The 23,337-nt window shown below is 43.6% G+C and overlaps 1 protein-coding gene across 4 annotated transcripts in view; it reads left to right on the top strand.

The window, feature by feature from the left end:
• Positions 1-339: 339 nt before the first annotated feature.
• Positions 340-23,337, top strand: part of robo2 (roundabout, axon guidance receptor, homolog 2 (Drosophila)) — a 614,701-nt gene continuing 591,703 nt past the window's right edge. For all 4 annotated transcript variants that reach the window (XM_072460480.1, XM_072460471.1, XM_072460462.1 and 1 more), the window contains exon 1: positions 340-666. In XM_072460480.1, coding sequence (XP_072316581.1) covers positions 540-666 — 127 coding nt within the window. In that variant the 5' untranslated portion in view covers positions 340-539. The remainder of the gene's footprint in view (positions 667-23,337) is intronic.

Raw genomic sequence — 23,337 nt, 5'->3', positions numbered from 1 at the left:
ATTATTTTATATATATATATATATATATATATATATATATATTGAGTAAAACGATTTACTCGCAGCAGCAGCGGCGGCGGCAGCGGCAGCAGCAGCAACGCGTGCAGCTCTGAAGCGGAGAGCGGAGAGAGAGCGAAAAGCACATAGCCTTCGCGAGACGGAGCGCAGTGACTTCCAGGGCAGCGTGCCGATCGGATCTACCGACACCCAAACAGTCATTGTACGCGTTTAACTCCCCCTTCCCCTTCCGCGCATCGTCTTTTCTTTTCTCCGCTGTTTGAGATGTGGGTACCTCCTTGAACCAACCCCTCCTACGGTGTACATTACACCGTGCCCTCCATTCCATTCCATTTACTCACACACCTCCATCCATCTAACCACAGCTGTGCGCTCCTCCTGCCCGCACAGGAGCACAGAGGGAGGCGTTATGCCCAGACCGGCGTGGTGAGCTGCGATGGGGTATTTTCTCCGCCGACTTCGCAACCTTCCAGCAGACATGTGGAAGTGAATGTGCGCTCTAAGGACACTCTTACCCGGACATGCCTCCAAGCGCCAAGATTTGTGGATTTATGCCAGCCGTGGAACTTGTGGTCTTCCTGTGGGTTCTTGTCGGATGTCTCCAACTCTCTCAGCAGGCGCGGACCAAAGGCAGATGGAACAAGGGCGGTGAGTGGATGTGCGGTTTATGAATGACGCGTTTTGCTAGTTTTTATGACGAAATGATCAGGTTCTGCCTGCTTCTGGAGCTAGTGGGTTGTTGTGTTGTTGTGACAAGATGACATGTTCTGACCTTGACTTACTTCTGAGGTATTTCAGTCACTGGTAATAACAGTGGTGGAAGGTAACAAAGTTCAATGTAAAAGTACTGTATTGAAGCATATAGGTTTAGGTATCTGTCCTTTGCAGTGGATACGTCTCTTTTTCTTTTCTTCACTTCCTATTCCACTTTCATTTTTGATCTGGACTTTTAAGTCCTGTTAAGTCCTAAAGCTCGAGTTCACGCCACAGCTTTGAAGAATAATTTGTATTTAATTGTTTCCATTGACCAAAGATCATTTCTGATATATTTATATTCATAATACAAAACTGAATACTTCTTCCGCCTCTTGTTGTGTTGTGAGAAGAGCAGTGATGCATGCAGAGTTTGGAAAGCAGTAGTGGGTAGACAATGTCTGAGGTGAAAAGTGCACAGTAACAGACTTTCAGACTTTGCATGTAATTTATGTTTGCTGAATTGAAAACATCGATCATAAAAACAAGAAATTGTGCAATTATGTTCCTCTAAAGAATAGGAACAAATCAAAATCAATAATACTAATAATAACTTTAAAATCTTAAACCATCAACCATCAAGAACAGATGGTATTTGGTGTTTGAAAACATTGATGGACAAAAAATAAACTACAAACCTACGATGACCACTTATCTGTGCAAATTAACTCGTATTTGTTCACTACATGTAACATAAATGTCGCCTCCCTCTGTTCAATGTTGACAACTACTTTCTACCGCTTGTTCCTGTAAGGGGTCGTGGCTGACTGCAGCCTGTCCTAGTCACTTTGGGCCTTAGGCGGGGTACACCCTGGACAGGGGCCAGCTCGTCGCAGGGTTAACACAGAGACATAGACACACAGACAAACAAACAACATTCACTCTGACAATAATTAACAAGGGGCAATTTAGAGTTGTCAATTTTGCCTAACACATGCATGTCTTTGGACGGTGGGAGGAAGCCGGAGAACACGGAGAGAACCCACGGTAACATGGGGAGGACATGCAGACACCACCCAGAGAGATCATGTGATGTTGATCTGGCCCGGGAATCAAAACCATGATCTCCTTCTTGGGCGGAATCATTAAATGTAATGTCATGGTGAAGTGGTTTGCATCTGCTCAGCTATCTCTGTGGTCCAAGTATGAGCATCTTGGATGTTGTGAGTTGCATGGTTGCAGTCAGCTAAATAACATGCTAGAGATGGCTGAACCTTTTTCTACAATGGAATACTCCTGAACGAATGAGGGATTACACCAAAATGTTTTATTTGGCTTTAGGGGGTGCTCAAAGTTACCGAATTCAACTTGGGGTTACAAATGTTTTCTGATGTGCTGGTTTTATGTGTTGAAAATGGCTGGTTACATGCTTGTTGAATTGTTAATCATATGACATTTTATGTTCTGGACTTTTCTGAACTGCTCTTTTTATTCTTTATTTTGCTTTTCACTCTGTTTTTTTCCGTTAGTTCTGTTTGTCTTTTTAATAATAATATAGATAATAATACAAATAATAATATTTGCTATTAGGGATATGTATGTTTTGGAGCAGATATTGATGCAGAACTGTTGAGGGACTCGTAGATGGTGATAGAGAAAAATCGGCTCTATCACCTTACTTTTTAACATTATTTTACCTTGATTAAAAACAATGCAATTTGTAATATATAATTTACAACTTCCTATCCTGTAATTCTGCAACAACAAATAACAATAAATCAAACGGGGAATTACATGATGTAAATACACTTAAATAACATCTAATCACCTGTCCCCAAACATAAATTATGTCAGTGTTTTTTTATTGCTGTTGCTATTTTATTGCTATTAGTGTTTGTTAAAATCATACTTTTTCCCCTTTTAAAATACCTTAATTGCCTTGATGTTCCCTTCAGACAGCTGATGTACGAACACAATACTTGACTTGCATTGCACTGCTGTTGAAAGAGTCTGACAGCCCTGAGCTCTATTGTGTACATTGTTTACTTTTATATTTGAGTAAATGAGTAGATGCATCGATGAAGAAGGGACACCCTCCAGTTTTTTTCAAAGCAAATGTGCTTTGTCGTTCTGGGATGTTTATGTATTCTATTTTCATATCCCTGTCATCTATGTAAGGAAACTACTGAAGCCTTTCTCTAAAAAAAAACCCATCCTGTTCATCTGTCCATTACCATGTAATTGAGCAAAATCTGTTCAGTACAGATATATTGTAAAAGCAGATCTTAGGGTCAGAATGAGACCTATGTGTGCTGTCTGCATCTAACCAAGGAGCGTTTTATGCTCCCCAAAGCCGGAAGTGCGTTCTTAACGGCAATTGTTATCAGTTTGTTTACCGTAATCACTCTGAATAGTACTTCTATTGGACAACTTCGAACAGTTTAAAATTAATTACTTTTCATGTTTTTAAGACCATAAAAAGCAAGTACAGGACCTTTTAATTCTTGCTGTAACTTGAAAATTACAAATCGCTTCAACCAGTCATAAAATTGTAATGACATTTTTTGGATGAACCCTTTGTCATATGAAAATATTGCGAGGTGTGTCCAAGGTCATGTGAGATGGTTTTAGAGGAAATGCTTCATTACAGAGTGAATAAGTGGCAGAGTGGTTATCAGGCTCAGGAGAAATGGAGGGCATTGACCTCTGATGCGGTAATTACACTCATACATATGAATCATATCTGTGCTACGGCCAATCAGCGGCGCCCGATCAGGTCACATGATATGAATATTATAGATTCAATTACACTGCTTTTGTCACTCAATATAAGTGGCTCTGTTGTACAGCCTCATGCCCATCTGACAACTGTGCAGACATTGTCTTTAGGGTCAAGACATGTCAACTGATTTGCCTCCAGTGTTTGTCCATAAGGTTTTATTGTATGTGTTATGGATGAACTGACAAAATAGTTGCTCTGATCTACAAATAAAAATACTTATTAAAGGAGACATACACTGCCTGTCCAAAAAAGAAGTTGGCACGGGAAAAAGGGGTACACGCCACTTGGTTTCAACTAAGCAAATATAGTATGTACGAGCCTCCTACTGTATAATCGCTGCATGGGTGATTATCTTTCAGCTGTATATAAACCCAACTGCAGTGAATGGCTTCTCATTTCTGAAACAACCGTGTGGAAAGACAAATCTCGTGATCATGGAAAAGATGTTAGTACGTTTGAGATGGGTCAAATCATTGCCATCAAACAGAGAAAACTAAAAGCTAATGTTTGCTGTAATCAAATCTAAAGGCGTTTCTACAAAATATTAAAGCGTGTGCCCCTTTTTATCCTGTGGTGACTTTTTTTTGGTCAGATAGTGTATAATCAATTCCACAATTACCCCAGAGGCTTTTACTTTTATTCACTCCTGAATCTGATGCCATGTCCAGCACAATTGCTGTGGTTTAAGTGTCGCTAATGTGTGAAAGCTGGTTAATGGTGTTCTTCTAGTCCATGCGCCTCTCCTGAGTGAGAGTCTGAGGCTAGAGGATATCACGAGAGAAAAATATGTGTTTCAGGGTAAATGTAATCAGATGTATCCTGATCCTATGGTAATATGAAGCGTCGACAAACCCTGAGTGCATAAAACACTTTAACACCAGCAGCACCAGTCTGTCCCGCTCAGGAGGCAGCAGATGGAGTTATAGTGCGTTCCATCCTCCGAGCTTGGATTTCAGACCTCAGAATGATGTTCTCTCTTCTATTTGGAATGCAATACATCCATCTATCCATCCATCCATTTTCTTCCGCTTATCCGGGGCTGGATCGCGGGGGCAACAGCCTAAGCAGGGACTCCCAGACTTCCTCCTCCCCAGACACTTCCTCCAACTCCTCCGGGGGGATCCCGAGGCGTTCCCAGGCCAGCCGAGAGACATACTCCCTCCAGCGTGTCTTGGGTCTTCCCCGGGGTCTCTCCCAGGAGGCATCCGGAACAGGTGCCCGAGTAACCTCAGTTGGCTCCTCTCGACGTGGAGGAGCAGCGGCTCTACTCCGAGCTCCCCCCGTGTGGCCGAGCTCCTCACCCTATCTCTAAGGGAGCGCCCAGCCACCCAGCGGAGGAAACTCATTTCGTCCTTTCGGTCATTACCCAAAGCTCATGACCATAGGTGAGGGTAGGAACGTAGACCGACCGGTAAATCGAGAGCTTTGCCTTTCGACTCAGCTACCACAGCTGAGTCGAAAGGCAAAGCTCTCAATTTAACAGTCCGATGCAGCGACTGCATCACTGCAGCCGCTGCACCGATCCGCCTGTCAATCTCACGCTCCATCCTTCCCTCACTCGTGAACAAGACCCCAAGATACTTGAACTCCTCCACTTGGGACAAGTACTCCCCACCCACCTGGAGAGGGCAAAGCACCTTTTTCCGGTTGAGAACCATGGCCTCAGATTTGGAGGTGCTGATTCTCATCCCAGCCGCTTCACACTCGGCTGCAAACCGTCCCAGTGCATGCTGCAGGTCCGGGTTTGATGGAGCCATCAGGACAACATCGTCTGCAAACAGCATGAGATCCTGCGGTCCCTAACCGGACTCCCTCCGACCCTTGACTGCACCTAGAAATTCTGTCCATAAAAACTATGAACAGAACCAGTGACAAAGGGCAGCCCTGGCGGAGTCCAAAATGCACTGGGAACAGGTCTGACTTACTGCCGGCAATGCGAACACAGCTCCTGCTCGGGTCATACAGGGACCGGACAGCCCTGAGCAAAGGGCCTCGGACCCCTTACTCCCGGAGCACCCCCCAAAGGACACCCCGAGGGACACGGTCAAAAGCCTTTTCCAGATCCACAAAGCACATGTGGACTGGTTGGGCAAACTCCCATGAACCCTCGAGCACCCGATGGAGAGTAAAGAGCTGGTCCAGTGTTCCACGACCAGGACAAAAACCACTCTGCTCCTCCTGAATCTGAGGTTCGACTATCGATCGGATTCTCCTCTCCAGTACCTTGGAATAGACCTTACCAGGGAGGCTGAGGAGTGTGATCCCTCTGTAGTTGGAACACACCCTCCAGTCCCCCTTCTTAAACAGAGGGACCACCACCCCGGAATGCAGTACATTAGAGTTTATATACATTAACAACAGATATAATGAAAAGTGCACAAATCAGCCAAGATGTGAACCTAATGAAGTGAATTAATTAACCCGGAGATTGTATTACATTTATAGTGAGAGGGGATTTTTTACTTAATTAATGAAATATTTTTTTGTAACACCCAAAATCACAACAGTGGTTGCCTCTAAGGGACAAGAACAGATAAAACAATTTTCATACGGAATTGGCAATGTCCCAGCATCCCGTGTCCTTAGACCCTCCTTCTTTACAAGGAAAAACTACCAAAACCTCTTTGGGTTAAAGTGGAAACCTTGAGGAGTTCCACAGTGAAGGAGAGACCCGAGTACGTCGGACGGACAGGCGGACACACTTCAATTTGCAGAAAGACTGTGGAGCTGGAACCACTCAGGAATTAACATGGAGACGTTAGCAACCTTAGCATAATGGAGCATGAATAACAGCATATTTATAACTGCAGAGGCTTTACGCCACTCTGTGGCAGCCAGTCACAGCATTGTGAGTTTATTTACATCTTTGGTCCTTCCCTCTCTCATCCCCATTTCAAGCTACACTGTCCTGTCTAAAAATGCCTGTGGGCCACAAAATCCTAAAAAACAATAAATATTCTTACAGAGTCATCTCTGTTGTTTGTTTTGTTTGACCCTAAGAAGTTCAACCTCCTTAAGCGCTCTGACTCGCTTTAACTTCTGGCATAATTTTGATCAAGATGATTAAATCACAGACTCCATTGAAAACAAGGCATCAAAAAGCAGAGACAAACAGAAAATAACTCATGTGATTTTGAGATAAACTGCCATATTTCCAGTTATTGTACCCAATGCCTTACATAACGAGAGGTTAAAACACGTGTAGACAAACATAAAAGCAAAATTAATGCAAAAGAAACTGAGGATAAAACAAAAGTAGTTTCTTGTTTACACTTGCATTAGCCATGTTTCACAGCACCACTGATGTAGAATTACAAAACCTCTGTTTTTGTATTGCTGAGATGGACTTCGTGATTAAAAAGTATAATTCGGGTACAATTTGGATTTCATTTATTAAGAAAATGTTTATGCTTGGGTGACATCAGTGGCTCACATAGCAGTGGACTGCTAGACTTTTACAATATGTTATTCCACAATTATGGTAAGGTTAGGAGGTTTGGTTTAGGAACAGTTAGTTCCGGACTACAACAAAATGCTGAACATTTAGGGAGTCCAAACGTAGCAGAACTCTGCCTCTGGACCCAGAGCCAGGACTATAACATGGAGACACACTCCTTGACTAACGGAACCGTTCCAAAGTGCTCGGAATTGGACATCAGTTCCACTTCACTCTTCTTCACTGTGGTTCTCCTTGATGTTTCTACTTGTTCAGTTCCCCATAAGCTTAATTCCTGTGAACATCAGTTAATCTGCTTCTCAATTCTTTGACCAATGATGGTTTCATTGTTTGATTTTCTAACTTTCAGTTGTTAAAATTACCCATTTTGTTGTGATTTTAGGCTTCACAGCAATGATAATCTATAATGTTGAAGTAGTCAAATTGGTCCATGTTAGGTTTTAAACAAGAACAGACCCAAAAATGCAGATAGAGAGTGAAAAAGTTATGTAAAGGGCACTGGTCTGGACGAAGGAGGTTGCTGGATCGAGTGTTTATAGACACAACAACAAAAAACTGTAAGCTGAATACAAAAATGCAAACATGAAAAAATCTCCAAAGCTAGACTTACCATACTGTGAAACAACGGTCTGGCAAAGTCCTGTGACAGAGCTGGTCCTTGAAGATTGAGGCTGATGACAGATGACATGCAGGTGTAGTGGTCAGACCAAGAGGTGGCATGATAGTCACACCAGCCTCCTTCTTCTCTCTTGCAGCGTCGGCCATGTTGAGCTGGTCATGTGACGCAGATCATACAGTATGCATGGCTGCTTTGTGCGCTCCATATAACAGTATTTTACTATCACTGTGGGAGGCTGGGGATGAAGTTATTTTGAACAAAATTATTCTTGAAAAAGTAAGAATATGTTCAGTGTGAAGTTTGAATTTTTCTAGATGGAGTTTTTCTCACCCATGAGATGATAACTAAAACTGCAACTGACAGAACACAGTAGCCCTACATGTTGATGACTTCATACAGTCATACAGTGACAGTCACATACGTGACATACAGTCACGCAAATGTTGCACAGAAGTTTCAGTACCATTATGGAGAGCGTGACATGACAATATGGCTCTGACTGTCCACCTAACAAACTGACCCAGATTCATAAATTTGCAATGAAGATAATTGGACACTAGAGTTATGAACCAACTAAAACAAGTGAATCTTTCAAGCATAATACACTTTAACATAACAAGGACTTTCTTGTTGTTATAATTCAATTAAATATTATCTCTTAAAGGAAAACTGAGTTATATACATCTGTTTAACGTTAAAATCCTTGTGATGGTTGAATGTATATTTTTGAAGAGTCCATCGTCGGCTCTTTTTTTATATTTGTATGTGATTATTTACCGTCTTATTTTGATTAAAAAATAAAGGAAATTTGCATAGATTTTCTGACAGTGTATTTTCACAAGAGAGCTGCAGAAGGAGCTCTATCATCAACTTACCATAGTTTTCGGGCTATACAGCGCATAAAACTGCGCCCATGAGATTTACAAAGAAAAAATAACCTGGCAATAAGTCGCAGGTGCATTGTTGTAACATGAGATATTTACACAAATACTACACGGTAGTGATACACCGGTTGTCTTTTGAACCGGGGTTCTTGCAGTATACCTGCAGTCCGCTGCGCTGCAGGTCTAATTAGACTAATTTCTCAGTGAATATGAGTTGGATTGTAATAAAACTAAAATTGAAGTTTAACAAACAAAAAGCACATCTCAGCTGTCCCTACTGTCCCCTCTGTCCTTAATTGCTCTGTGTGAGCTGATTTACCCGTGTCTGTGTCTTCACATCTGGTTTGATCTGCTCCTGAGCTTGTGCTTAGCGAGTTGTAAGATGAGATATTTATACAGCAAGATTTTTCCACGGTAGTGATCCACGGATTTTCCGCGAGTCAGGTTAGGCCAAGAAAGTCTAATTTCAATGCGCCAGGTCTTAAACTGCAGACCGCTGTATATCACATGTCCGCGCTGGATTAACTTCCTTATTTTACTTTCTCCGTGAATATGAGTAAGATTGTAATAAAACCCAGCATTTTGAAGCTTAAAATACTTATATAGTGTGTCAAACGCTTGCGCCCCCCCGGTGGCTGTTAGCCAGTAAAATCTATAAATTAGATGCACTGTTGTCTACCGCAGGGTTCAAAGTGTGGGAATCAGAAATGACATGCAGCAAATTGTCAAGAGTCAGGTTTGAACTCACGACACTGCGCCTTGCCTCACATGACAGGCACATGTGCCATTCACTCGAGTTTTGCCATCACGGGAAATCTTAACTAAGATTAACATACAAACGGGACACATTCGGCTTCACAGAGAATCAAATGCTCTATAATTAGATGCAGAGAAAGCTCTGTGCGCTCATTTTCACCAAATATATGCTTTTACAATATGTATCTGTACTGGGAGTTACTACTTAAAGGTCCCATATCATGCTTTTCCTGTTTCGTAGTCTACCCTAAGGGTATATTTGATAATAATAAGTGTTGTGCAACACCGATAACATAATAGTTATGAAATATCACCCATACCTTGGACCCCTCTCACAAACCCGGAAATGCACACAGCTTGGTTTGAGATTCGCCCCCACCCTTGTGAAGAGCAATCTGGCTCCCCCGCCCTACCCGTGACGTAGTCTCAGTGAGAGCGTGTGTCCCCCGCCCACCCTGTGACGTATTCTCAGTGTGGAGACGGTTTATGTACAGCTCCCGTGCTCCATTGTCTGTGCCAGCACTCAAATGTAACTTTGTTGTAAGTTCCACAACACAAGTTCGAAGATTCTCAGCGCAGCAGGCTCTCCTGTGCAACGTGAAAGTAACCGCAGTGGCTCTTCCGCATGCATGCGGAGCAACACGCTCCCTCCCCCTTTCCCCCTCGGAGCCGGGGAGAGGAGGAAGGGAGAGGGGGAGGGGGGAATGGTGGCACAGGTCCGTGATTATGACGCGCCCTTGTGGGTAGCCCCTGTCCATTTGCAGATCCGAGGAAAGGATATAGTCTGTTCTCTAGCTAAAAACTGCAGGAATCAATCAAAAAAACACTTTGGGCACATATATGAGGCACAAATAGCACTGTAAGAAGGTTAAAAGCTCTGAAAAGTCGATTTTGCATTATATGGGACCTTTAATTAAGAGGTTAAGAGTTATCAATTAAGTCGTGTCTCCTTAAGCTTAGGGCCTATTTATCCTAAAAGGCCTTGGATGTATAGAGCATCTTTCACGCGCTTTACAGTGCCTTGTTCTTTCACTCCTCACTCGGTGATGATAAGCTACTATTGCAGCCACATCTGCCCTTGGGCAGTCAAACCGAAGTGAGGCTGCCAATCTGCGCCACCACCGCGAGGTGGAATTGGCAAGCAATGGCAATGTCATTTTTCTGAAAACTGTAATTGTGATTAGATTTGCGATAACATAGAGGTCTAAGCTACATGTACAACTATGTTTTCTAGAAAAGACATTTTGTTCTTTGCGGACATTCTTTTAAATTATTGGAGTCCTTGCAATTTGCAATTTGATAATTGTGCTAACCCAAATTGTAATTTTGATTTGATTGCGATATATTGCGCAGTCCTAGAGTAATAGTTTTTTTCCACTGTCTGGGTCAGGTCAGGAAAGGACAATGTTGAAAATCACTGTCTGCCCTGTTTGCTATCTCTCTGCTAAAGAATATATATTATTTTTGAAATAATAATAATAATAACTTTTATTTATATAGCGCTTTTCAGTGACCCAAAGACGCTGAACATAATAAAAAAGGGGGGGGGGTATTTACAGACAGGGGGGGACAACACGTACAATACACATTAATATACAGATAAAATGAACAAGACAGAAGAAGTAGAGAGAAAAAGATGGGGATGTAACAGGGGGTAGAAGAGTAGGCAATGGGGTAGAGGAGGCTAGGGGTAGGGGAGGTCATAGGCATGTTTTTAGGCGGGATTTGAATGTTGTGAGTGAGGGAGAGTGGCGGACAGGTTGGGGGAGGGAGTTCCAGAGTCGTGGTGCTGTTCGGGAGAATGCTCTGTCGCCAAAAGTTTTGAGTCGGGATGTTGGTGCAGTCAGGTTGAGAGAGGAGGAGGATCGGAGAGCTCGGGTGGGGCGGTGGGGGATGAGGAGGTCAGACAGGTAGGGGGGGCAAGGTGGTGAAGAGCTTTGAAGGTGAGGAGGAGTATTTTAAAGTTTATGCGCTGCTTGATGGGGAGCCAGTGGAGAGAGCGGAGAATGGGAGTGATGTGATCACGGGACCGGGTGTGGGTGAGGAGGCGGGCAGCGGAGTTTTGGACCATTTGGAGTCTATGGAGGGAATGGGAGGAGATGCCAGTGAGGAGGGAGTTGCAGTAGTCGAGGCGGGAGGAGATGAAGGCATGGATGAGGGATTCAGCAGCGGGGAGGGTGAGGCAGTGTCGGATTTTGGCGATGCGGCGGAGGTGGAAGTATGAGGTCTTGACAATGTGGCTGACATGGGGAGTGAAGGAGAGGGTGGGGTCCATGATGACACCGAGATTGCGTACCAGGGTAGAGGGGGTGATGGTCGAGGTGTCGATGCTGAGTGAAAAGGGACCAGTTTTATTGAGAGTGGATTTGGTGCCAATGAGGAGGAGCTCTGTTTTGTCACTGTTTGGTTTGAGGAAGTTGAGAGTGAGCCATGATTTTATTGTAGAGATGCAGGTTTCGATGTGGCTGAGGGGAGGGTTTTGGGTGGATTTGGTGGTGAGGTATATCTGGGTGTCGTCAGCGTAGCAGTGAAAGTCCAGGTTGAGTTGGCGGAGGATGTGACCAAGGGGGAAGATGTAGCAGATGAAGAGGAGGGGGCCGAGGACTGAGCCCTGGGGGACCCCTGCGTTACTGGGGAGAGGGTGGATGAGTGACCGGAGAGGGAAATGAACTCTTGCCTGTTGGTGAGGTAGGATGTGAGCCAGTCAAGTGCAGAGCCCTCAACACCCAGTTGGCGCAGCCTTTGTAGGAGGATGGAATGGTTTATAGTGTCAAAGGCTGCGCTGAGGTCTAGTAGTAACAGGATGTTGAGGGCCCCGGAGTCTGCAGAGGTGAGGAGATCGTTGAGTACTTTGACCAGGGCTGTTTCAGTGCTGTGAAGTGGGCGGAAGCCAGATTGGAGGGGTTCATAGAGGTTGTTTGACTGGAGGTGGGTGTGAAGTTGGGCGGCGACGATGCGTTCCAGCGTTTTTGAGAGGAACGGCAGGTTGGAGATGGGGCGGTAGTTGGAGAGGTTGGCGGAGTCTAGGGTGGGTTTTTTGAGGATGGGGGTGATGGAGGCCAGTTTGTAGATGGAAGGAACATGGCCGAGGGATAAAGACTGGTTGAAGAGGGTGGTGAGATGGGGGATGAGAGCAGGGAGGCAGGCCTTGGTTAGAGTCGTTGGGAGGGGGTCGAGAGAGCAGATGGTGGTTTTGGAAGCGGTGATGAGGTCTATGATATGAGAGGAGTTAACAGAGGAGAAGGTGGTGAGGGGAGGGAAGGGTGGGTGGTCAGGGAGAGGAGGGGGGGCAGGGGTGGGGGTGGTGATGGAGTTAATGGAGACGGCAGTCATGGAGCTGTTGATTTTGGAAATTTTGTCATTGAAGGCAAGGAGGAAAGAGTTGCAGAGGTCAGGGGAGGAGGGTGGAGTGATGTCCGGTGGCTGGAGCAGCTTGTTGACGGTGGAGAACAGGGTGCGAGGGCTCCGGTGGGAGCTGTTGATGAGGGTGGAGAGGTGGGCAGATTTGGCGGCTTGGAGAGCGTCACGGTAGGAGGAGATGTGTAATTTGAAAGCTTCGGCGTGGACGGTGAGGCGGGTTCTTTTGAGGAGTCGTTCGAGTTGGCGGCCAGTCTGCTTCATGGTGCGGAGTTCAGGGGTGTACCAGGGGGCGGGGTTGATGTATGAGACGGAGGAGGTTTTCCAGGGGGCTAGGGAGTCAAGGGAGTCGGAGAGGGTGGTGTTGAGCATGACAGCATAGTCGTCGGGGGAAGAGGGGGGGGAGTCAGGGGGGAAAGCAGAGGATATGAGCTGGGAGAGCGTGAGGGGGTTGACTGACTTGATATTGCGGTAGGTGATGGTGCGTTTTTTGGGGTTGTGGGGCGAGGGTAGGGGGGCGGAGAAAAGGATGCAGAGATGATCAGAGAGTGGGAAGGGGAGGGGGTGGGGCTTAGATATGGGTAGGAGAGAGGAACAGACTAAGTCCAGAGTGTGGCCTTTGGTATGGGTGGGGAAGTCAATATGTTGGGTGAGATGGAAGCAGTCCAGGAGAGAGAGGAAGTCGGATGTCAGTGGGGCGTTGGGGCAGTCAATGTGGATGTTGAAGTCACCAGTGAGTAGGAGGCGGGCAGAGAGAGAGGATGCGATGGTGAGGAGTTCAGACAATTCAGTGAGGAAAGAGGGGTGGGGCTTTGGGGGACGATAGATCAGGATAGCGGTGATAGAGTTGGGGAGGGAGAAGGCGAGGTATTCAAATGATGAGATGGATGGAAGGTTGAGGTTCAGTTCAGTGATGGATGTAGATTTTTTATGAATAACAGCAAGACCTCCCCCACGCCCGGAGAGGCAGTGTAAGTGTAGTTGGAGGGAGTGGCTTGGTTGAGAGCATAGAAGTCCAGGGGCTGTTGCCATGTTTCACAGAGGAGAAGCAGATCAATGTTATTGTCCAGTAGCAGTTCAGATATAACAGGTGATTTGTTGGCGAGGGAGCGGCAGTTCAGCAGTGCAAGGGAGATGGATGGGGGCGCGGAGATGGATGGGGGCGCAGGGGTGGGGGGGCGGAGGTTGCTGAGGTTGGCAGTGCGGCAGGTGGGGGTGACGGGGGGGCGAAAACTAGTCCAGAGTGAGGGGATAGGTGAGCCGTCGTTGGAGTGTTGGTTATGGGAGAGACCAGAGCCCCTGTGGATGTAGCGGGGCCGGCGAAGGATCCCAGCTGAGCTAGCTGCAGAGGCAGCAGCAGCTGAGAGACGGTGGTTATGGTTGAGGAGGTGAAGGTCAGCAGCGGTGTAGGTGAGTAGGCGAGAAGTTGGTGGAGCGGTGGCCTGGAGGCGCGGGAGTGATAGTCCGAGGAGGAGATGGAACGTAGCAGCAGATGAGAGTAATCCAGTTAGTATGTTGGCGGTGGCTAGAGGCTGGTTAACTAGAAGCTGGTGGGCAGAGAGTTGTGAAAAAGCAGCAGTGGACCGGGTGTTGAAGCTGGTGGAGTGAGTGGCGTTGATTGCCCCAGACCTTGTCTGCACGGCAGGGAGGCCCCGCGATACCATGACGGACCTCAGCAGGTGTTAAGCCAGCTGTTAGCTGGCGGCTAGGGCAGTAGATAGTCCAGGAGTGAGGGAGGAGATGAGCGATGGACGGTGCAGTAATGTCCGATGAAGTTAAGGAACAGGGATGTAGACAGAAGACAACACAGAGACGCGGGAACAAAACAAAACAATGGAAATAATGATCTTCAAAATCATAATTCCTGTAAAATGTTTCTGTACTACAGTAGGTACAAATGTCTAAATTATATTACGTTTTTTTGGCTCTAAGTATGAGTCAGTCTCGTTGTTTGTCGTCCCTTGAGTGTGGCCAGGTGGACAATGGTTAGCATCAGGACTCACCTCTGTGTTTTCTGCCTTTTCCAAAACCTCTCTGCTCTCCGCAATGAAAGTTTAACGACATATGAGGCTTTTTTTCTATTTCAGGTCACCATTAGGCTGAATAATGCATGGGCCAAGAGAGCGTGCGTTGGCGGAGGGTACAGGACCGACTGAAATTCAATTATACATAAAATTATGCCACAGCCGCTCTCCCTCATACAAACGCATGGCAACTGTGCTGTTTTGCTCAATCAAACTTCGTCTCACACTGGAAGAAAGTAGAGTATACCAAGACATTACAAAGCTTTGAGTCAACTCAGAGTTGTATTTTGAGTGATTCATGCTTCCTGTTTGAGGCTTGAATGCTCAGAGAATTCAGCCCTGTTTCACCTAACTCTGATCTGCTTTAAAACAGTGCTTTTAATGGCGAAGTGTGTCTCTATGCTCATGGCCTGGTTCCCAGAGTTCTTCTACGTAAGCAACTCACATCACCCATCCTTGATCCAGTAACTTTACTGGATATCAAACCTAAGGTCTAGTATAATACTAACACAGAAATTTTGTATTTAATCAAAGAAAAGCACATTGTTGTCGCATGAGCAGTGGAGTTGTTTGTTCATTGTGTAAAATGAGAGAGCGTTTTTGGTTTTCAAAACTCTCACACGGAGGCACCGGGCTTGTTTCTGTCTCTGTATTCCACCGTGAATACATCGTACAGCTCCTTTCTCCCACAAACAGCCACAATCAGTCTTTCGTCTGCCATGGTTGACGAGCAAGGGAAAAGTGGCGCTTCTTGGGGAATTCCATGGGGAATACTGGAAATGCGAGGGGCAATACGTACGTACGTACGTCACTGGAGCGTCAGCTCTGATTGGCTGCTGCGGCGGCTGCTACGCTTCATCTGCCAGAGATCTCAACATATCTGAACGCGTCGCGTAGCCACTTTCGTCGCCTCGGCCGGCTCATACACGCGCTCAAAGCGTCGAGAGCCTAAAAAAACGCACCAATCGCGCCGCAAAAACGAAGAAATCGCGCCGCGGATAACGCACTACGTGCTCGACGCGCGTTTACCATAGACTTTGAATGTAAACTGGACGCTTCGGCCGCGGCGGTGTGGACAAGGCTTTAGGGTTAGGGTTAGCCATGAGGCTATAACGGGCTATAAGGGAAATGCCGCGGTCCCTGAAACTGCGCGGCCATTTGACCGCGCCGCGGCTCTCCAGCCACGGCCAATACTATTAGCAGGTAAGTAAACCGAATAAAAACAAAATAGAACACTCTTATTTACAGGTATTGCACATGAATATGATGGTATTGCACATGGTTACATCAGTATTGCACATGTTCAGGGCTAGCAGTGTTTTGTAGAGTCTGACAGCAGCAGGAAGGAAAGACCTGCGAAACCTCTCCTTCACACAGCGAGGGTGGATCAGTCTCTCACTGAAGTTGCTCTCCAGAGCGGACAGAGTGTCCTGCAGAGGGTGAGACTCATGGTCCAGCATAGATGTGAGTTTAGCCAGGACCCTTCTGTCCCCCACCTCCTGCACCGAGTCCAGAGCGCAGCCCAGGACGGAGCTGGACTTCTTGATGACTTTGTCCAGCTTCTTTCTCTCCCTCTTATGTGTAACCTAATATTGTATGGATCATGTTTATTAACACAGTGCAGGGTTCAGATTAATGATTTTCACTTGTACAGTGGTGCTGCTAAACAATCCGTTAATTTTTCTAAATTTGTATAGCAATTTCATAATTGCATAGCAAAACACAAAAGTGACTAACAATCAATATTTTCTAATTGATATAACACAATTATTTATTTAAAATGTATTTGTAAACATTCTATTTAATAAAAACTCTTAACAAATTAACTTTTAAACACTTTTTAAACATTTTTTTCTTTGAAAAACAGAAAACTTGCAAATAAAATTAGTTGTTGAACAAATTAATCAACACAAAGTCATATGGGCTCATTTACAACTTTCTTCCATATCATCATCAATCAGATGACTATTTGCAGGAGTATTAAGCTTCTGATGGAAAAATAAAGGTTGCTGCGGTGTCCATCATGGTGTATTTTATGTGTTATTCAACTTGTACCGCTCTATTTGACATTCTATTTTTTGTTTTTCTATTTGATGACGGTCCCTAAGTACCCTCGTCTCTGCTCCGGCTGCACATTTGATGACGGTCCCTAAGCACTCGTCTCGGCTCTGGCTGCACATTCGGAGCCGTGTAATTCGCGGCGCCCAAAATACGCATCTGATTGTTATATGAGTATTTTGGCTGTGTATGATCTGCAAAGACGTTTGCGTTTAGGAGCTATTGACCTCGGAAGTCTGAATCTGACGCAAACTTTAGCGCACGTGGCTCCTCCCACTTTCAGACTCGATCTGAGGCAGCAGCGGGACTCGTCATGACAACACAGCATCCTACATGTGTCAGGCCGTTATTGACCATCGATTGAAGAGTGATCAGTACTTTTAGGCGCTTTGGTTATACAATTGAACACGCATTTTTGTATCGCAAAAGCTGCGATACAAAAACACTTTTTTCTGACGAACGCATCGCATTTGAGAGAAATTGCATCGCATTTTGCGATGCGATACCGCTTATTCTGAACCCTGCAGTGTAAATGGAAGATACTTCTATACTGGCTTTAATACAAAGTAAGTTTTGGGGTGATAAAAAATACTAATAGTTGACCTTTTCTGCGTCATCAAATTACATAGCAAACTCTAACCACTAGATAGCGCCATTTGATTGCAATAGTCATTATATTAATTAATCATGATACCGCTCACTGAAAATGAAAAGGTTTTGATTGTTATCTATGCAGGCAAGTTGCTGACACTGACTGGGTGAGTGACTGTCTGATCGTAAAATATAACTCCTGGGCAATAGGAAATAAGGCTTACATTATGACTAATAACATTTATTAGCATAGCCATACAATAAATGTGGTAGTACACTGGTTCCTCCTGATGGGACTAATCCATGACTGTTGACAAACAGGGTATTTGGGGATGTTACAGAAGATTTATCCTTTCTTTTGAGACTTGTTTTTGTTTCCGTCCTCAAGATGGCAGTATATCACATCACTTGACCCATGAATAGATTTTTTTGCAATATTTTGCTTGCCAGTATAGTAACTAATCCATATATAACCAGGTCTCGCACAAGATCAAAACAGGTTGTTGGAGGGCCTGAATTGGCCTGTGGGCCTTAAGTTGAATAGGCCTGACCTAAGCTTTGTCTCAACTAGCTAGTATTTCCTCCAACTCCACCCAAGTTAGAGGAGGTACATAGGCAAATAACTCTGAATGATAATGATAATGATCTATTATTAATATGAATAATATTTCTATCTAATATATAATATTGATCTTAAAATCCTCCAAAATGTTTATTGAGTGTGACTAAATTTGTGTTCAATAAAAGCTTTAGCTAAATGAAAAAAACAGAATACAAAGCCAAAACACAAGTAGAAATCAACTAAACATGAGAAAAACAAAAACAATATCACGGCACATTTACATTCAAATAAAAGTCCCACAAGTCTGTCAAATCTGTCCATTTTCAAATTAAGTCCAAATTTGAAAAAAATAAGACTAACCCTTAGCCTCTATATGATTTTGTGGTACTCTGGAACGTACATAGATTTTCCCACTGTGTGAATAACAAATGGCTTTCCCATTTGTTATTAAAATATTTAGTAGAGAAGTTGTTCGGATTAGCATTGCATTAGTAGAATTATTCCAGACAATGTTTATGGTCTTTAAACTGAGAAACATTGGAATAGAAGCAAAATTTGGTCCAAGACAAAAGAGGAAAGTCTTACAATATGCAAGGAAATAAGCATTCTGGGTAACTAAACTCTAAATCTCTTCTTTACACTAGTACTGAGGACAGTGACTGTGGAATGGAACCAAATCCTTCGCCCTTTGTCCCTCCATGCTCAACTGTTAGATTGCTTGACTTCTGAATTGTTGAATCTTGAATACGTTCAGTTTATTAAAGGGCATTTCCAGCCCTGGTCTGCCCTTCATGGAGGTGTGTGGCAGAGGCAGTGGACATGACTGTGGCGGACAACAGTCACTATTATGGGAAGCCCAGGACACTGGAGAGGGGCCGGATTGGGAGATTTTACCCACTCCCAGACTGTGTGTGATTCTACACAAAAGATCTCCCAAAAATCTGTAAGTATAACATTCATATATCTTATAGGGAAATATGTAGTTTATAGAAGTTAGAAGTATTTGTGGTGTGTTATAATCCACAAACACCTCTATAAAAGTGCTCAATGGACTGGGTTACAGCTCGGCCGAGATCAAGGACTACTGATTAGATTAAACTATGAGTTGGGAAAATATAGCTGCTATACAAATAATTTATGCAGAGCAGCAGTGTAAGACACTGCTCTGTCGCTGAGCTCTCGCCCGCTCTGTCACAAATTAAGAGTTCAGATTCAAGGCAGATAGAGACTGTGTGTGTTAGGGCTGGGTATTGCCAAGACCCTCGCAATACGATACGTATCCCGATACAGGGGTCATGGTATATTCCGAAATAATTCCCTCATTACGATACGTATCCTGATACAGTTTTGAAAAAAGGGCTTGGTCTGAACATGCTGCAGCAGCATCTTCTGCACAGATCAGCTTCTGATCAGGTCCACAGCTCCTTCTCACCTCGCAGGAGCGCAGCACAAGCAGCAGATCAAAAGTACTGTTCCACCTCGTATCAATGCTATGGGCCATAAAATCTTAATTGAAAAGAAAAAAAATTTATACTGTGACTCAGTATTGATACGGAGTCCGTTACAATATGTCGTTGTATCGATATTTTTAACACAACCCTACAAATAAAGTATCTAAATCAGGGGTCCCCAACCACCGGGCCGGGGACCGGTACCGGTCCGCAACACGTTTGCTACCGGGCCGCACAAAAACTGGAAATAATCTATCAGTGACAGCATCTTCTCCGACGTGACTTTGGCCTGTTCCTCATGACACTAATGAGCTCGAATATCTCTGCTCTTGTCCTGCGTGAGGACATAACTGATACGTGCATTATACGTGATCCATCATCGCGGACGCGTCGCATCAAACACGCTGCCCAAAAGTAGACCCACAAGCTCTCGAAAAGGAGTAAAAAACTCCAAAAGTCTTTGGAGAGCATTTTTGCAAAGGGGAAAAGGCCAAGTGAGGAGTGGACCATCTCATTGCACAGAAACACGCGCAGGGCTCCTACTGCGTGTGGTGAGTTTACATTTTTATCCACTTATTTTTGCCATATTTATCTGATGAGCTTCCACCAGTCAGAAGAACAGTGAGGACACGTGTAACTGTACGTTATGTTACTCCAATTCGGATTTTTTGGTATAGTACACTTAATAATGTACAAACGCGTCTTTTCCGAGCTGAATCGAATGGAAGCCTAAGCCCCGCCCACTTCCGAGCAAGTTAACCTGACCGCGACATAAACTGGCACCCCGGTCCGTGAAAATAAAACCTACATTATTCCGGTCCGTGGTGCAAAATGGTTGGGGACCCCTGATCTAAATGATATCAACTTTAAATAAGGGAAGAGTTTTTAACTGAAAAAAAATTGGCTTTAACAATCTCAATGAGTTCTTACTAATAAAAGTGTAGGTATTGGTAACTGTTACCAGCTTCTTCTTTTTTTTTGTGCATTTTATTGCATTGAACCAACCTGCCCTGCCCTCTTCTTTCTCTCTACATCTTCTCCATCCCTCTCCCACTTCCTCTTCCTTTTTGTCAAACTGGTTCTGATCTGTGTCCTATCAGCACCACTCACTATGTGGGCAGGGTGCTGTACAGACTGATTTAGGATCAGCACTAGTGCATCTAAAATGCAACTCTGCAACCTCCTTTAAGAGCAATAACAGAGAGAAGAGGCAGTCAGCAAAATCTCTGCTCCATTTTCAATTTTCTAACTCTCTACGCTTGCTCACTTTATCGCTCACTTTATTCACAAAGAGATTCTGTACATATCCAATCATTCCACTCAGCCAAATGTTCCAGGAGATTCTCACAGGTTTCATATTATTGTAGTGTTATTACTAAGATTAATTCTGATTGTTGAGCTTGCATACTCGGGTCTAGAAATTTAATCTGAATAAGTTAGTCATTATTATAAATACTAACATTAATTGAGAGTAGATTTTTTGGGGTAATTGTAACGTGTTACATTTAAAATCACAGAAGTTACTGATTAGTGTCAGTAGTAGTAGTAGTAGTAGTCCCAATAGTTCCAATGCGCATAGTTAGTTTTGTTTGCCATTTGCGGTTAAAAATCTCATGGGAAAGAAATGTGCAAACAAGCTTAAAGTGCATAAAAATAACCGCATAAAGAAGCAATGGACATTACAAAACATTAAAAGTACCACGAAACATTTGACACTGTGGAAGTAAGCAAACTAAAAAGATAAAGTTAATATGATTTTTAAGGAAAATATTAATAAAAACAAGTAAAGTGATAGATTAGAGTAATAGTTAAAGTGCATTGATCAAGGTAGTGACAGCTTGTGAGAAGAAGCTTTTAGCACGACGAGAGGTTTTACATTTGATAGATTGATGTCTTCTTCTCTAAGAGAAAAGTTGAATTATGGCTCTGCTAGGGTGATCAGAGTGATCCTGAATGATTTGAAGGGTTTAAAAGTCTACTCTTGTAAAGACCCTGAAGAACAGGTCACAGTTAAAAAAAATTTTTAGCGGACCACATTGTTTAAAGCCTTTCTCTCTTTGGATGTAATATTACTGAACCACATAGTGTTACAGCTAACAAGAAGACTTTCGATGGTGCACCAATAAATTGTACATTCTCTAAGTTTGCACAAAGGAAATATGCTGATGAGCCTTCTTCACACTCTTACTTGAGTTTTTGTTCCAGCACAAGGCATTAGACAGTGTCAGACCAAACAAATTGTACTCTTTCATTATTTCTACTTCAGAGTCAGCGATTTCGAAGGATCATCATGGTAGGCCACATAGTCATATATAGCCATATTTGACTTAAAATGCACCCAGTGCTATCTTCTTCCTTCTTGAGCTCATTTATTTCTTATTTACAAGCAGACATACTCTGTGGACCTTCTCTCTTGTTCTGTTGTGTTCTGTGTATTTGTATATAAAAAAGAGGAAAAAATAAATAAATATATATATGGTATATAAAAAGGAAAGTAAAAAAAATAAATCATCCTTAAAACAGCAAGCGTCAGCGTGCGTCGATGCGGCCAGCGCTGCCAGCGTGGTGAGTGTCCGCGTGGTGAGTGCGGCGAGCTCAGAAAAGTTGGAAAAGCTTAATGCGGCAGACGCACAGCAACCAATCAGAGATCACGCTCTACTGACGTGCTACGCACTACCCGGAAAAGACCAAAACAAGCCCTGCAACGATAAACAAAAATTAAAAAAAATCCTCAAGACGCAGCTCTTGGAACAAATAAAGATATTCACTTAACCCAGCTCACCCCTGAAGTGACTCCTGACTTTGAGGCTGCCTGTGTCCAATGGATGAAAATGCCAAGAAGAGTTATTGTGTCTAAATTATTTCAGCATTATATTACTGCCTTCATCCCTTAGCTAAAACTGTACCAATTTTTATTACATACCAAAATTGTGAATAACATTGTGTATTATGATACAGTGCTCACTGTTAAGAAATTTAAATGACTATGTCTTTATGTTTATTTATCATTTCCATGATTCCATTAAGTTTTGGGAAGCCAATATTCAAATGTCTTGATGGTGGATAGGCCGATACACCATGTAATAGTATGTTTATAGTGCATGTATGTACCTTTGGAAATAATGAAGGTACATTAAACCATTCTTGGAGGAAAATGCAACCCCATATCAGGCATATTTACCATCCCTTAAAACAATTCTGGGGTGAGCACTGTATGTATGTATGTATGTATGTATCTATGTCATAACAGGAAAATTGAGTCTTCTTTATCTCCTGAAATATTAGAGAAAAGTTTTTCAGTGACAATTGTATTTGGTTTTGTCTCGTATTTTAGAAATTGCTCTTCAGTTAGTTGTTTTCTAAGTTTCCAGGCTAAACATTTTAGATTTTTTTTATTTGCTCTCATAATATCATGTTTGGTAATTAACATTTTCTTAACAATTTCCTGTGTGGTCAGATCATTAATTTCTCCTCTTATCAATTTCCTGTAGCATTTCTGCTCCTGCTACGCGGGTTTGTGTAGCTACAAATCATTTAGATAGCAAACTGTAAAATGTTTTTTAAAACTATTTAAAAAATTGCTATAGGGATAATAGTTTTCATAGAGCAATAAGTGTATTTTACTCTACTTTGCCAGTGAACTTGTCGTTTTAATCCATCATGAATCATTCCCTGAGGTACGGGATGGAATCATTGTTGTTAACGTTCTCTGAAAAGGAGTCTCCCGTTTATTTCTTTTTTCTCCATTTACTGCTGAAAAGCCTGGAGATGCTCTGCTACTGCTTTGGTGTAAACTGGGGGTTAGTACTTTTTTCCTTCATACGCACTACTGTTTGAACAATGAGGATCATTTGAATGGCTTCTTCATGTGCATTCTCCTCCATGTGCACGCTCATCCATGTGCACGCTTCTTCATGTACACGATACTTCACACGCACACCCCTCTTTGCAGGTGAAAGTGCTGCGCTGGTGGAGCGGGAGTCTGACAGGCACATTTACTAACTCCATACATCATCTTCGGAGCGCTGATAAAAATACACAGACAAGACCCAGCAGCACCTGCTCCTGCTCCTCATCAAGAGCGC

The sequence above is a fragment of the Eucyclogobius newberryi genome, unplaced genomic scaffold, assembly GCF_026437365.1.
Source record: "Eucyclogobius newberryi isolate DKJ021-1_F unplaced genomic scaffold, fEucNew1.0.hap1 SCAF_10, whole genome shotgun sequence".
Classification (NCBI taxonomy): Eukaryota; Metazoa; Chordata; class Actinopteri; order Gobiiformes; family Gobiidae; genus Eucyclogobius; species Eucyclogobius newberryi.
Note: the sequence above shows the minus strand (reverse complement) of the source record. Positions and strands in the feature narration are given on the sequence as shown.